General features: G+C 37.6%; 1 protein-coding gene across 1 annotated transcript; it reads left to right on the top strand.

Moving 5' to 3' along the window:
- The first annotated feature begins 3235 nt into the window (after nt 1-3235).
- Nucleotides 3236-5037, top strand: LOC142351225 (uncharacterized). Its single transcript, XM_075403360.1, has 2 exons — nt 3236-3347; nt 3556-5037. The coding sequence occupies exons 1-2, from the start codon at nt 3296-3298 to the stop codon at nt 4920-4922; spliced, it is 1419 nt and encodes a 472-aa protein (XP_075259475.1). The 5' UTR covers nt 3236-3295; the 3' UTR covers nt 4923-5037.
- Nucleotides 5038-16554: the final 11517 nt, after the last annotated feature.

The following is a 16554-nucleotide window of genomic DNA, read 5'->3' as shown; positions in this document are numbered from 1 at the left end:
TGAGGGCCAGCGGTCGCCAATTCATGAATGACCTTGGAGAATCCGTCATACAATGTGTCCATTGTGTTGCTATTGTGTAGATTTGTAACACTTTTCATTCTTCCGTTCAACTAATCAACATCGAATTTAAGCACTTGCTTCTTTTGGTTTTCAGCTATATCTTGTCTGCTTTTTAGATCAAAGCAGCCAGAAATCTGTTTGCGTTTTGTAAAGAATGAATTGGTGACCTTTATCTTTCTAAAGTGTTCTAGGAGTACCTTGCTTCCGAAAAATCAATCGATAACGCCTTTGTTGTTCCGAAATTTGTACTTTACTTCTTTATTGTCGTTAACACAATGAAGATTCTAGATAATAAAAATCAGCACTGTGTTGCCTCTTTACGTTGAGTCGGGTCTGCAATTTAAGTCGCCGCCCAGGATCATGCGTGCTATGCCTTGGCAGCATTGAAAAGTTTCGGTAAGCGTTTGATATATTGTCTCCTAATCGGGTTTGGGGAATAGGCTACAATTGTAATTAGGCTGATTTCCTTGATCTGCAGTGCTGATAGTTTAGCTTTTTATTTGTGCGGAGGCCTGTGAACCGAATTTTAATTGTGCAGAAGCATGTGAAACCATGTTTTTCGAATGATATTACACTCTTTCTGTTTAGAGTAAGATTTTACAATCGATTGCGTGCATATAAATTGTTTCCTTAGCTCCTTCCAGGTTCCATAAACAGATGGTTAGTCATGATCCTCTTCTTTCAACGATCTGATTGCCTTTTTTAATTGCTTTTAATTTTTTACTTGGTGGAGGGATTCAGCAGTCTTTTCTCTTTTAATTCTGCCACCATTTTCTCTATTTTCTCGCTCGTCTTTTGTTAGATAGGGTTGTATCAAACGTTAAAGAAGAAGCAGATTGAATCAAGCATCAGATCACACTGACAAATTGTCCAAATTATTTACAGATTCAGAAAATAAACATTAAATTTAGTTGTTTAAGAGTTTATAAAACTTTTGTAAAGGTGTCAAGTTTAAAAAGTGACTACAGTAAAGAATATGGTCGGTTGATAAAAGAGTTGTTTCGCAAAATCTGCCCACACATAGGTTTTTCTCCCATTGGTAACAACCTTCCATACAGCAAAAATTATTGTGCAGTCCATTGGCATGGAACTTGGCTATTACTCTCCTGTGTTTTGGCGGGCAGTTTTTTAATCCATGTATATCATGAAACATCAATTTGTTTAAAAGGGTTTTGGTTGAAGAATATTTGCTTACTCCGCACCAACTTTTCCAAAAAACGGCTTCCATTTTCCGGTAATGTAGTTTTATTTCGATTTCAAAAACTTCATCGACGTACGTCTCTAATTCGTAAGTTGAGGCTGGAAAAACAATTGAATTGAAAAGGTGTTGTGCTGAGTTGAAGCTGACCTTCTCTAGATTTAGTTTTTGGTTTATTGAAGCTTTGTTTATTAGATGCTTTAGATGATGACTGGGAGATGACGTGCTTGAAAAAATTACACCTAGATAACAAAAGGTGTTAGTTAGTGAATTCAACTTCTCTTTTCGATATAAAGAATTTTTCTTCGACGGCTAAACGGCCACCTCTTCTAAATTTTATGCATTTTGTCTTGTTTACATTAATTTTCAAATAAATCCTGCTACAATACGTGTTCAGATTATTCAAACTTTGTTGTATTTGGCATTGGCTATGGCACCCAAGTACTAAGTCATCAGCGTAAAATATAACATCTAGAGCCTTGCTTGCATTTCAACTCAAATTATAAGGTCAGAATTGTCAGAACGTAATTGAATCGTTCATTTTTTAAGCGCTTCGCTTTCTTTAGACGATCTCATTTCAATTTTTCTGTCTCGCACTTTATTCGAAGCCGCTTTTTACCTTTGTATTTGACATTCAAGTTTCATGTTTACCTTCAGGCATTCTGCATTTTCGGAAACAAGACGATTGTCAGATGCTTCAGTGTTATCGCTGTCTGTCTTTGTCTCGAGGAGAACCCGGTTCTTTGAGCGCTTCTTCTGTTGAACTTTTCTTGGTTCACGCTGCTGACAACTTCAGTGAAGCTCATTTTTGATGGGACAGCATTAGAGCTGTACTGGTTTGTTTCCTTTGTCTTATCTAGTGACTGAGTTATTTCTTCTAATTTTTCCGAGGCCTTTTCATAATTTTCTATTTTCTTCTTCGGCTTCATTATTTCTTTGGATGTACAGAAACCGTTGGATGTACAATTCCGTTCTTTGGATGTACAATTCTGTTCTGACAATTCCGCTTCTGCTTTCGTTTCAAGAGTGTAGACGCGAATATCAGTCCACATTCCGCATTTTGACATTCTACAGTTACTTGTTGCCTTTATTCAATGCAATTTTTCGTTTAAGGATAGGCTGCAAAAAACCGGCCATGATCGAGAATTAAAAGAGCGGTTTCCATCAATAGATTATCTCATACACGGATGGGTACCTAGCTCTACCTTCCATAAACGGCTGCCTAGCTCTGCTACCTCCAGAAATGACCGTGCACAACTTACTCCTCCAAACCTTGAAAAAATTTGTTGAGAAGATTTGAGATGATGATGGTGATGATGACGACTAAAATGTGACAATATCCAGCTAAAACTACAGCTATTCTTCAGCCAGCTAAATGTTGGATTTTTATAAGATTTAATTGTCTTCATGTGTGTTGTTTGTTGTCTTTTTGAGAAAGTTTCTCGTAACCATTCTTCTTTCTTGACACGACATAATAAAGCTTAAACTTAAGTTTACAGGGGGTATCTGATGTTTAATTCGATTTTTGGGTAGTAAGGATTTTCAGACTTTCAGCTCTGCGCTTCATTCTGTGTCATCACAATGGTGTGCGTTGGGATTCATTCTGGGTCGTTTTACTATTGTAATTAGGTAATACAATGCCTTGTTTTGTCACCTTATTGCACTATATCCAGGTAGATACTTGAGTCATCCCAGTAAGATGCATAGAGTCTTTCAATTCTTTTAATTTTCACGGAAAAGCGTTGCAAAAAGTATTCATATTAGCATAATAGCCTCGCCTGGTTCAAAACTAATTAAAAATTTACTATGATAAAATAATGGGTTTGATTGCTAAAATGGAAAATATCAGCTCTGAAAACTTTCGTTTTTTGTCAATGCGAATAATTAGTTGAAGATGCTTCAACTGGATATAACTGCAAGATTAGACACACTCCATCTTAATGAGCTCAAAAATGTGAGCAGAATTGGTTGCTTTTCAGGTACTGACAATGATCTCATTTTAAGAAAACAAAATAATCCTAGCTTTGGCGAAACAAAATGACCTCTCGAGTGAAATCAAGAGCTGACAAATCGAGGGACAAGGACAAAGGTATCTCCCCTTCAAAAATTACGCTGTTTGTTCTAATTAGAAAATAATCAATTGTCCATATTGCTGCAACTCCGTAAGGCCTGTAAAATGATTTTTGTGTGGGACTCATTATTTCATCGAAATTCCACTCATTTCTGAAACATCAGTGCGCCATTCCGTAGATTTGTAGTGTTATTTGGTAACTCTTGTGTTTTGTTGCTTTTTATAGGTGGTGTTGCAACCAGTAAAGATTCCGCCGCTGCCTTGAATACAACTACAGAGATTGTCGCTGGAAAATTCTCGGAGAACGAATGGCATCAGTTAATAGTAGAAGAGGAAAATGAAGCCTTTTGCTCGAAGATTCTTGAAGAACTTCTTCATGAAACTATGCAACAATGCTACCAAAAATACATAGAAAAACAACTTTTGCCGTTTACCGTGGAAACTGCTAAAGATGCTCTACTTGAAATTGTTGAGCTTCGATTTCTTGAACGGGATTCTGGTGAGACTGAAAATGCCCTCGATTGTCTCTGGGCAGAAGACGATGAAGCGGATGCCGTAGCTTATGACTCATGGGCTGTCGGAGCTGTTCCGTGCACTGTTTTTCCTTCAGAGGATGCCGAATCAGTTGTGCGAACGGATAGAAGTTTGAAAGCAGATGAAAAAAATCTTGAAGATGAACATACATTGCCAGAGAAGGAAACAAAGGCGATAGAAATTGGATCCGCTGCAGAACCTGGTTTTGAGCAACCTGAACCCGAAGTGTCTACTGAAATGAAAACCGAAGAGTTTTCTTCTCAAGCTATAATTACAGAAGATCACCAAACTGGTCAAACACAGAAACGAAGACGAAAATACAAACCATATCGTGGGGCAATTGGCTCAGCAGGTGTTTCTCGAATGAGCGAAACTCTTCTGGAAACTGAGCTGAGATTAATGAATTTGGAACATGCAGCCAATGCTGATGAGCGGATGATGTCGAGTGAAATTCCAGTCAAGATGCAACAAGCTTTGAAAGCGCAGGCAGGTAGGCCTCCTGGTCTTGGTGAGGCTCCAGTCAAGGACGTAAATGTCGTTATAGTAGACACCCGAGCTGTAGTTGAGAACATTGCTTCTATTCAGGTTAAAACAAACTTTTCTATTGTCGATCCTGAAGTTGAAGCGGCTCAACAACGTTTAATTGCCATGAGAACTGGACGATTTAATCCACTAACAATGGGAGCAGGCACTGGAACAGTTAGAAAACCAGCAAAGTCCAAATTTGACCCCAAAGATAGCAAACGACAAACACAAGAATTTCGGAACGAGCAACAATTGACCTACGAGCGGGCAGCATCCAATGGCGTGGCACCAGTTCCACCTCCTTTAATTGAGTCAATGGATGTTGCGGCCGGAGTTACAGTTCGAGAAGGAGGTCGAGTGAAACAAGGTCCGAAACGGTTGCAAAAACAAAGCACGTCTTCGAAACACTTCACAGAGTCAATGCTTCTTCCTGTTAATAGATTGAAATCGAAGAACACAATTTCTGTTGCGGAAATTATCAACCCGATTCAACAATCCAACAAAAGCGCAAAGCCCTTGCCTCCAATAGCGTAATCCTCAATACTCAAAACAGATTTAGTGATGTATTTTGAAAAGTAGTTTTCAGTTGGAGTTACAGAAAATTTCTATAAATTTGAAATCATATTTGAATTCAAACTAGTTTCTTTAATCTTTTGAATTAGAGGATTGAATAATGTATAAATGTAGAATTGGTGGAAGTCAGGTTGTTATAATGTTTTCGTAAAATTTAGATCAAAAATGATAACTCGGATGCAGCCTGAAAGCTTTCCGATAAATTTTTTGCCACTCGAAGATTTGATTGAATCGCGTTTCTCTGAATTAATGCCCTTAAAAAAGCATACGCGAACGAAAATGTAATAATGTGTCCTTTTAGATTTGCTTTAATAAAAGAAGCGAATTGATAGCAATATATCCTACTACCAGCAAAATATTTTCTGGCGCCATCCTTGTAAACACACAGAAAAATGGGTTGTTTTATTTAAAAACGGCAAGAATCATTTTAAGGAAAATGGTTTTTGATAATTATTTTATTCTGCTCTTCGAATGCAAAAAAATAATTACCGATGGGCCCTCATTGGCCAGATTTAATTACCGACTGATTCTGAACAGTTCACTTTTAATTGCGGTTTCCCGTCAATCGACTAATTTTTACCATTCGGTTTAATCCATTAACAATGGGAGCCGGTACATGAACCGCTAGAAAATCAACAAAGTCAAAAAATTTGACCCAAAGTTTATTGCTGTATGACTCTCAACATTTCAGATTTAATTCTCGGCGGCTTCGTAATATAGCAGCCGCCCGTGCGCAATATGTATTATCTTTTGTAATTGAGCGTGGTACTTTTTAAAATACAAGGATTGAAGTTTAATTAATAAGTAGATAAAAGCAGAAGAGAATGGTTTCAAATAAATGAAGATCTAATTGAGTGATTAACTCTGAAGGTAGGTTTATTGTTCAATGAATGAGTTTTATCCTCAGTTTTGTCCGTACCCAATATCGGTTCTATCTCCGTGGTAAATTAACCAAGTAAATACTGATATCTCACAATTGTTAGTATTGCTCGAAGCCCGAGCTTTGTCTATTTCAATCTGTCGACACCTATCAAGATTGTGTCAGTCATTAATCAAGTAATAAATTAAAATTTAAACTAAATCTTTGACCTTGAAACCCAAGTTTTTAGTACACCTTTTTTTCATACGTGTGACACTCACACTGCCCCCCTCTAAATAAGAATAGAGTGTGCCACTCACTCACATAAAATCAAACAAATTTTACAGCTCTTGATGCATGAACGTTTTAAAATACAAAAAGTTTGTACTTTTCATATAAAAAGTTTAGGTATCAGTTTTCGTCATTCATGACTTTCTCTGCCTCGTCCAGCCCGAAATTGTTGTACGCTTCTCGCGCCCCATCGTTCATCAGTATTTGGTATGCTCGATTAATGGTCTTGAAAAACTCCTCATCTCCACCAGCATCAGGGTGCGTCAACAAGCTCATTTTGTGGTAGTGTTTTTTGATCTGATCTTTTGAAGCAGAACTTTTTACCAACAAAATCTCGTACAATGTCGCAGGCCGAATCAATACATTTTAATTCCGAATCTCGAATAAACACTTTTCTGTGGCCTTCGTTTTGGCTTTCTCGTTCTTCAATTATAATGTCGTTCCTTCGGCACTCACTCGCCAAGTACTGGTTATAGTTTTCCAACTGCTGAAGTTCTGACCTCAATTGGTCATTCTCTTTCTCCATGGCTTCGCTCTTTTTATCAGTATTGACTTTTAGATCGGCCAACTCCTGCTTAAGTAAGTCGATTGACTGCTCTTGTTCGGCATTTCTAGCTGCCGCCGCCTTTAGGTTATCTCTTAGCGCCTCACACGCGGCGCTCAATTTTCCCAATGCTTCTCTTGTTGCCTCTTTGGCATTGTCGCAATGTTTGTCTAGTTTTTGTCGAAGCTCGACAAGATCCTTTTGGAGTAAAGAGTTTGTACTCTTCAATTTCTCTAACTGCGCGCACTGGTTTTGCAGTTCCACTTCAGTCGGCAGAGATCGGGACCGAATATTGGCGGGTGCCAGAAGTTCTAGTGTAGAAACCTTCCGAGGCCGTGACACAAGATTCCACTCGGTACACTTCCGGGGAAATCTCCGAAATAACTTTCCACAACTCTGGCATATAGTACACATATTCAGCAGTTTGTGGGGTCTCACTGCCTGCTATGTTTAATAGAAACCATTTTTGCTTCTAAAGTTTCTCAATATTTTCAGTCTTGATCCCAAGACTTTTCCATTATTTTTATTGGTTTTGACCTCAAGACAACTCTTTTTCATTTTTTTTTGGTCTTGAACTCAAGACAACTCATTTTAATTTTTTTGGTCTTGAACTCAAGACAACTCATTTTAATTTTTTTTTGGTCTGAAAAGCTCATGGTGCGGAATTTTTAGTCGTTGAATGTCGCATTGGAGCGTTGTAATTTTCATAAAATAATTTCTCTCTCCTTGAAAAGTTCGAAATTCAAGGTGTCAACAACGCTTGAAAGAAACATTTCCATGGTTATTTTAAGATTACCAGTTTTCAGTTCTGAACTTTCCTCGGAGTAAAAACACCTGGAACTCCGGTTGTTTTCACCTGCTGTCCACACAAACTAATTGCTTTTTCCTCTAAGATTTCTAATGCAAAATCTTCATATTTGATTTTGTGTAAAATTTTTCCGCTGATAAAAGTGGTCTTGTTGTTACCAAAAATTTTTACAGGGTCCTCCTTATTAAAGTGTTTGATCGTTTGACATGTTTGCTCACTTTGATTTTCAAAAAAATAGTTTACTAAGTCGTCTTCAAAATATGTGTTGATAAAAACAGTTTTCGAGAAACCTAGGAGATCCTTAAAGCTTAAGAGGTTTCTTTGTATCAGATTTCCCCAAATTGTTCCGATGTAAAGTTTTGCATTGATCATCACATTTCCAATAAGTTTTACTCCTGTAGGTAAAACCCACTGTCCAGGCTCAGCATACATAGCACCTTCACGATTATTTTTTTTTCATGAAGCTCTGGCAATGCTCCTTGGCATAAGTAGTTTCACTTGCTCGTTGTAAAATCTTTTCCGTTACTGAATTGTTGACTTTAAAGGTTTTATTTCCAAAACCTGGTAAAGCAAAGTTTTTGTTTTGCCAAATGCTCCTACAGGTTCCCTCGTTTAATGGATATACGGATTTTAGGAGTCTTGAGTTTTTGTTAATAAAGACAACATCGTCATATACATTGCTCTTTTTAAGTGCAGACACAGTATATGCCGCTTCATACATGCAAAATCTTAATTTTATCTCGGGTTGAACCTCAGCATATATCAAGCTACCATCTTCTATTGTTTTCGATACTCGAATTTTGTTATCACAGTTTGTACTGTGATCCAGAGAATATATATTTGTTGATACGATATTGTCAAAATCATAGCCGTATAATTTAATACAAAGTGAAGGAGAAGCAAAAATGGCTAGCAATGCCAGATACAAACATAGTGATATTCCATCACACGATGCTCCGTACGAACTCGTCTTTCTTTTCGATTCCATTATTTCTTTCTGGATTTTCCTGAAACAAAAACATCATCAGTTTCCTGGCTGCTAAAGTACTCCTCATCTTGCTCAGTAAAGTAATTTTTTAATCTCTCAGGCACCGATTTTAATCGACTGCTAGACCTTGTAGCCATTTTGGTGCCTTGAGATTACTATTAATCTTTTTTACTACTTTTTCTTTTACTACTAGATTCCTGTTGCTTTTTTTCTGATTTTGGAATTTTGGTTTTTGCTGGTTTTTTTTCAGTGTACTCTGTAGCTTTTGATGAAGTTGCACCTCCTCCCTCGGGAAGATTTTGTGCCTGCTCTTGCCTTTTAGAGGTTTCTTGCTCTGATTCTTTAGCTTCATTCTCAGACGTTTCATTTGCAACATTTAGTGTGTTTAGATTTTCTGTGTTTAGATTGCTTTCACAGTCTGTTGATGATTCTATTTCAATTATATCGCCATCGTCTGGGCTGTTCAAATCGCTATTCTTCTGCTCCTTAATGGTTGTTTTTCGTTTCGCCTGAGGTTCAGGCGTGAATAGTTTTTCTCGTGATCTATATTTCTTCAGATCATAATGGACCTTGATAGCTTTCCTCGTCTTTTTATCTTCTACCTTGAAATTCAATTCGTTTATAATTTCAACAATTATGTATGGTCCTATATAGAAAGAAGTATTGTTTCTCCTTTTTTAACCGTTGGGTTGAAAACTAACACTTCTTCGCCAACTTTATAGCTCGGTCCATACTGCGATCATAATACGACTTCTGGCGTTCTTGTTCGACATCCATATACTCTCGCATCAACTGGTGCGTTTCCTGTAGTTTCCGTTTCATCGTGAAAACATAGTCACTTGGTGTTGCATATATTGTTGTCTGTGGTGTGCTATACATGCAGTCTATAGGTAGTGACAGTGAAAAACCAGTACCACAAACGCTGGACTGTATCTTGTTACACTATGAATTGATGATCGATATGCCATCATCGCTAAAGGTAGAAAATTAGTCCACTCGTGTTGGTATTGTCCTATATATTTGGAGAGGCATTTTTCTATTGGTCGATTTGTTTGTTCAATCATCGCGTTCCCTTGTGGGTGGTAGGATGTGGTTGATGTCCTCTGAATTCCTAGTTCACTGCAAAGACTACGAAACAATTTAGACATAAAGTTTGACCCTTGGTCACTGTGTAGCTTGACTGGACAGCCGAATCTTACTATCCAGTGTTCAACAAACGCTTTTGCCACAGTTTTTGCCTCTTGATTGGGTAACGCTACGGCTTCGTACCACTTACTGAATTGATCACCGATAAGCAAAATGTACTTGTTTCCCTGAGACTCGTGAAGTGGACCCATGATATCAAGAGATACTTGCCAAAATAGATGACTAGGTTTCCATTTTGTGAGTGAATGCAGATGTTTCTGCTCAGTGCTTTTCCTTCTTAGGCAAACGTCACAGCTTTCATTCCAGTTTCTTACGTCCCTTTTCATGCACGGCCAATAAAACCTTTCGCAAGCTCTTTTGTACGTTTTCTCTGTACCAAAGTGTCCTACGCTAGGCGAATCATGCAAAAGCTCAAAAACGTTGTACACTCTGCCCCAGGGTACCAGCATTTGGTGAACAATTTCAAAATTAGGTTCTGGTGTTTTCGATAAAAAATCTTTTCTATGAGAAAAAGATTTTTATACTGAACCCAGTTTTTCCATAACTCCTTTGAAGCTCCGTTTCTCATTTGCCGTGGTTCGGGTCTTTTTTTTGTTTTTGGCCCATGAATATACTTCTTTGAGTATATTGTCACTTTGCTGCGAATCTCGCAGTTTTACTCTCTGTAGTTTGTGTAACTGCCAACCTCAACTACTATAGTCGGTATCGTCTTGCTCTACATCTAGCGCAATAGCGTCGACGAAAGTTGTTTGTTCCACATCTTCTGTGTTTATGCGCGAAAGACAGTCAGCGTGTGGGATTTTTTTCCCGCTCTATGGTTGATGTCAAAATTAAATTGCCCAAGTTTCTCTATCCATCTTGCGACCTTATCGTCTGGTTCTTTAAAACTATAGATCCACACGAGAGCCCTGCTGTCCGTTAAAATTAAAAAATGCTGACCAAGTAAATAGTTTTTATAATAATGGGTAAAATGAACTATTGCGAATATTTCCCGTATAGTTGCTGAGTAGTTTCGTTGACTTTACTCAAAGGTTTGCTAGCATATGCAATGACTCTATCCTCAGTTCCTTGTTTTTGTGTAAGAATTGCTCCGATGCCTGTCAACGATGCATCGGTAGTTGAAGTATATTGATCCCTATCGTTTGGATATCCTAAAACTGGGGCTTCCAAAAGCTTTTTCTTCAACTCTGCAACCTCACTTGTGCACTCTGTACTCCATTCAAATTTATTTGATTTATTTAGTAACTTGTAAAGAGGTTCTGCTGTTTTTCCGAAACCCGGAATGAATTTTCGATGATAGCCCACAAGGCCCAGAAAAGCCCTGACGTCTTTTAGGGATGATGGTTCTTTCATTTTTTTTACCGCTCTTACTTTCTCTGGGTCGACCTCGACACCACACTCAGGTATAATTTGTCCTATAAAGCTGACGCGCTTTTGGAAGAAATTGCATTTTGATCCTTTAATCTTTAATCCATTCTCCGATAAACGTTGGAAAACCAGCTCTAACCGTCAAGATGTTTTTCGAAACTTCTTCCGAAAACGATAACGTCGTCTAGATAAACTAAAGCTACTTCGTAAGAGAGACCAGCAAAAATTAATTCCATTAGGTTTTGAAAAGCTCCTGGTGCAAAACTAGTCCCATAGGGAGCCTTTTCCACTTATATAGGCCCAAAGGCGTTATAAAAGCTGTTACATTTTGACTTTCTTCTTCCAGCGCCATTTGAAAGTATCCCGACAGAAGATCAATGTTTGGGAAGTACATGTTTCCCTCCAGTGAATCAATAACCTCATTAATTCGTGGTAAAGGCCAGCATGTTTTCTCTATTTGTTTGTTTAGACCACGGTAGTCTACAACTAAGCGGTAAGTTCCGTCTTTTTTTGGTACCAGTAATGATGGTGCTGCCCAATCAGTGTGTTGGTTCGACTAAGTCATCTCGTTCCAAGTCTTCAAAAATTTTCTTCATGGCTTTTCTTTTCTCAAAGCTCATGCTGCCTTATGTACGTCTGAATGGCAGAGCATCCTTTATTAATTTTATTTTATGATAAATTCGGTCGCAAAATCCCATATCATTTGAGTTTCGCGAAAATATCACTTCATAGTTTGTGCAAAGTGACCTCATTTTTGTCGTTTCCTCACAAGACAAACTCATTGAACTTGAGTTCACGTTTTTCTCAAAATCAGATTCATCCCTATGCTTTTTATTATTGTCAGGGTTATTTTGTTGTACTCTTGAAATTTTTTCAATGTTTTCCGCAAATGCGATTCTCGCATTTTTGTAAACTTTCTTTGGTTCTAATGTAGGGTTGAGAACTCGAACCCATACAACATCATCAACCATGTCATTTTGCGATCTCGCTGTTAATAAGTGTGATTTGTCTTCAAACTCTTTCATGGGTTCGACTATAATTTCTGTTTGCTGTGTTATGTTACCTTCTTCATCGATAATTTTGCATTTAATGAAACCCTCGCAGCGACGAGGTAATTCGTGATCCTCAGCAGCAATTAAAAACAGATTTTTATTACTTCGTTGGGATGGGGAGAATTGCAATGTTTTCCCAATTGCCCCGCAAAAATGTTCGTTCTTTCGGAGATTTAAAATACAGTCAAAATTTTACAAGAATTCCATGCCTAATAAACAAGGCGTTATCTCAATTCTGGTAACTAAAATTAACTGTTATTTCACATGTAAATTTCTGAAGTTGAACTTGAAAATCTGCTGACCGCATTATAGGTATTTTCCCGTTGTTAGCAGCTATTATATTTTTATTGCACATTCTGATCTGGCTTGGTTCCCCAATTGCTTGTAGAGTGTGTCGCTTATAATATTAACACTACTTCCACTATCAATTAAGGCCATTATCAATTTGTCTTTCATCATTATTTTTGCAAACAACGCCTCCACTGGGCTGTTTCCGCCACGCAAGGTTTTTACGTAACAGGCTGAAAATGAAGCCCTGCCATTTCCAGCTAGTTCTTGTTTAAATCCGGACAATTTCGTTTGAAGTGATTTGGGCTCTCACATTCGAAACAATTTTTGCATTCCCTAGATGCATGGTTTCGCTTACCGCAACGGCGACATTTTTCTTTCTCGAAACTCACCGCTGCCTTCGACTGCTCGGCACGACTCTCGTGCGATCGATCTCGGCTTCTGTTCTCACCTCCGGGTGTTAGCGAACGCGCTCTACTTTCGTAATTGTTTCGTCTATGCTCAGCGTTGCTTCTGGTATAGCTATTAGTACTTCTATTTCTATCTCCGTTCTCTCTTGAACTTCGCTCACTACCGCGCAGAAACTCTTTTGGCCAAGCTCCTTGCGATGAAAACTTTTGATTCTCTTGCCTATAAGGTTGATTAGTCTGCTGTGTTCGCACTAAATCGTTAATCGAATTAACTAGTTGTGTGTTTTCATTCGACTGGATGGCAGAAACCCGCGGCTCATTATCCTCCTCCTCAATTCTCGTGACTGCTTCAATGTGTAGTGCTCTTTCTACTCTTTCTAAAGCTTTGTCTAAAGTCATATCCCCGTCACCCAAGTTCTTTCTCAGGTCGAGTCGCACCTGACTATTTTCTATGCCTTCGAGGAATCCCCTCAAAATGAGATGTTCTCTTATCTCGTTAGACTCCTGAGGGTATGCTTTCAAGGCTAAAGTTTGCAAATCACCAAGAAAATCTGTTAATTTTTCACCGGGCTGCTGGACTCTCCTAGCTAGCCTCCCCCGGAACACTACTGGTTTCTCATTATAATGTTGTCTGAAAGCCTTTACGGTCCCGTCAAAACTCTTTCTAGTGTCCTCCGAAATTGCACGATAGAAATCAATAGCCGACTTTTGTAACCTTAACACGAAATAATGCGGCCGTTCATCAATTTCGGTCTCGGTGCTGTTTACTGTTTCTTTTCTTTGCCACTTTTGAAGTTGTGACAAGAGCTCAAAGTGTGTAACATAACTTTCAAAATCATTTGATCCAGTAAACGGTTCCGGTAACAGCGTCTTTGAGGAGTGCCGCGCCATCTTTATTTTATTTAAAAGCTGTTGTTATTCAAAATATTTCACTAATTCTGTTCGAAACTCGAACCATTTTTCCGACACTCTAGTTAACAGCTTTTAAATATGATTGAAACTCTAATTCCCTCTTCAAAAAATGCAAAAAAACTCGAGGTTTAATGCTTGAGTTTAAGTCAAATTAAAATAATGATGTTTCTGAACGCTATTTTATTATCAGAAAAAAAAACATGTACGCCCTGATTTATGCTATTCGAATTTTTAGGGAGTACTCACTTGAAAGTTCCAAGATGGCAGTTGTTCTTGTCGAATCCCGACAGCAGTCCACAATTCCTCTTCCGGGTCGTGATGTTAAGACGTCGAACTCGAGCTTAAAAGGTGGTTTTCAAACAAAAAAATAGATTTCTTTTGGAAATTAGTACAACGCTCAATTTTATTGGGTGGTGATTTTCTATTTACTTTTAATCTCTGTCGCCACTATAGCAGCTGCCCGTGCGCAATATGTATTATATTTTGTAATTGAGCGTGTTACTTGTTTAAAATACAAGGATTGGAGTTTAATTAATAAGTAGATAAAAGCAGAAGAGAATGGTTTCAAATAAATGAAGATCTAATTGAGTGATTAACTCTGAAGGTAGGTTTATTATTAAATGAATGAGTTTTATCCTCAGTTTTGTCCGTACCCAATATCGGTTCTATCTCCGTGGTAAATTAACCAAGTAAATACTGATATCTCACAATTGTTAGTATTGCTCGAAGCGCGAGCTTTGTCTATTTCAATCTGTCGACACCTACCAAGATTGTGTCAGTCATTAATCAAGTAATAAATTAAAATTTAAACTAAATCTTTGATCTTGAAACCCAAGTTTTTAGTACACCTTTTTTTTACATAAGTGTGACACTCACAGTAACCAGTCAGTGCTATGAGCTGATATTTTTCGCGCTGTGCCGCAAATACTTGCCAAAAGAAAAATTAGCCAAATGGAACATTAACCGAAAAAGATACCAGTCAGATTTGAGATCGCGCATGTGCTATTGCGAGAAAAAACTGTTTCGTCTTGATAATGTGTTTGGATGTGATAGATCGACCACTCATGACTTAATACGTTAATTTCACGTGTAAGCGCGTCAACAATGCGTGTCCAACTCGCGTTTGCTAATAGCAATCATCTCAGCAACGAAATTTCATAATTCTATTACTTTTTACTATTCCGACTAATTTTTACGTCGGCTAATATTCCGGACACCGTATCGCGCTAGTGAATAACAGCCTTAAGCGTCCTAGTTTTCAGTGTTTACTTTCCCTTCAAGTAGTTTGAACGGTTTATTAAATCTTAAATGTGAGGGCATTTACTTATTAATGTTTGTTTGATAATTATTTTCAACTTAAACATATGAATTGCTAAAGTATTAGATAAAGTCAATTAAAAGAAAGCCCCTCCCCTAAAAGGGTAGTCGGTCAACTCGGGGGGGGGGGGGAGCAAGTCAACTCCTATGTATATTATAAATCCTGAGTGTAGTAAAAAATTAAAGCATCAGATGCGAAAGATAGAGAAATTAGAGCATCAGAATTATAATCAGGATAGATATGTAAATAGCAATCAAATTATAATGCATAGTGATTTTGAATCCAGATTAGAAAAAACTATTAAATAAAGATAACTTTGATTAAATTGATGTAAACTATTTCATTGTCCTTCTACTCGCAATTTTTTTACTCATAAAAATTATTTGCTCTCATAGCACTGACTAGTTGCGAAGCCGTCAGTAATTAAAACTGAATTGTTGAAAGTCATACGATGGTTAAATTTGGCCAATTGAAGGGAAACCGCAGTTAAAGATGATACATTCCTGATCAGTTGGAGTTGGTATTCAAAACCTGCCAAATGAAGGCCAATCGACTAGCTCTTTGCAGCCGATGAACAGAAAAAAATACAACCCTGCTCACCAGAGGACCAAACTTATGAGTCACAATATCAGGATTGTGACATGAACAAAGGCATTGGCAACAAAAGCACAAGCTCGGTCAAGAAATGTCTTCAGTAGATCTTCTCCAATAGATCTTTTTTCCGCTCTCTTTTGTCCCATTTTTCCTTGCAATTCGTTGCATTACTTTTTGAAGTTTATTGAGTGCGTGTCCCTGTTTTATGGTGCTTTTCTGTTTGAGTTTGACCTCTCAAAATTTTCCTCTCTTGCATCGATTGCTTTGTCCTCTCCTACATCATTCCAAAAATGGCTTGTTACGTTTTTTTTGCAAAATGGAGAGAAATTATGCGCGCTCTATTAATTGCAGATCATTTTGTATGCCGAATTGGGGTATACTAATTAAGGGCGTGAAATTAACTACTAAGATATCTTTATTGAAATGATCATAAGCCTAGTTAAGGTATAAGAGTTTTGGGCTTCATCTATGTTGCAGTGGTACTGGAATGCTTCTTTCCTCTCCACTGTTTCAGATTGTAAACGCTAATCTAACACTCAAGAATGTCCTACCAAAAGATAACTTGAACTATTTTTCAGCAGTTTAAATTTTTGATGTGATTGAAAGAATGAAACTAGTTGCTAAGAACTATTATTTATGCCCCTATTATAGTAATATTCGCGTAGTCATTTATTTCAAGGTTCCGACATCGAACCCACTCATTGACTACTCTATAATAGAGAATGTCATTTATCATTCTTCGTGAGAATTAAACTGACCAAACTTGTTACGTTACAATAGTATTTGAGATATGTGACGTCATTATAATTGTTCAAAATACTCCAAAATTGACCAATTCCAGCAAAAATTTTAACTAGTTACAAAATGTGCATTTCATTTCGAATCTTATCTGCGGGTTTCTACAAATACAAATTAAACAATACCAGTACTTCAACATATCTAATCCGAAACTAAACACCTACTTAGATAAAATTGACATGCGCTATTTGTTAAAAGTTAAGTTATTAAGAGTGGC

The sequence above is a fragment of the Convolutriloba macropyga genome, chromosome 12 (genome assembly GCF_964194025.1).
Source record: "Convolutriloba macropyga chromosome 12, txConMacr16.3, whole genome shotgun sequence".
In the NCBI taxonomy this organism is placed as follows: Eukaryota; Metazoa; Xenacoelomorpha; order Acoela; family Convolutidae; genus Convolutriloba; species Convolutriloba macropyga.
Note: the sequence above shows the minus strand (reverse complement) of the source record. Positions and strands in the feature narration are given on the sequence as shown.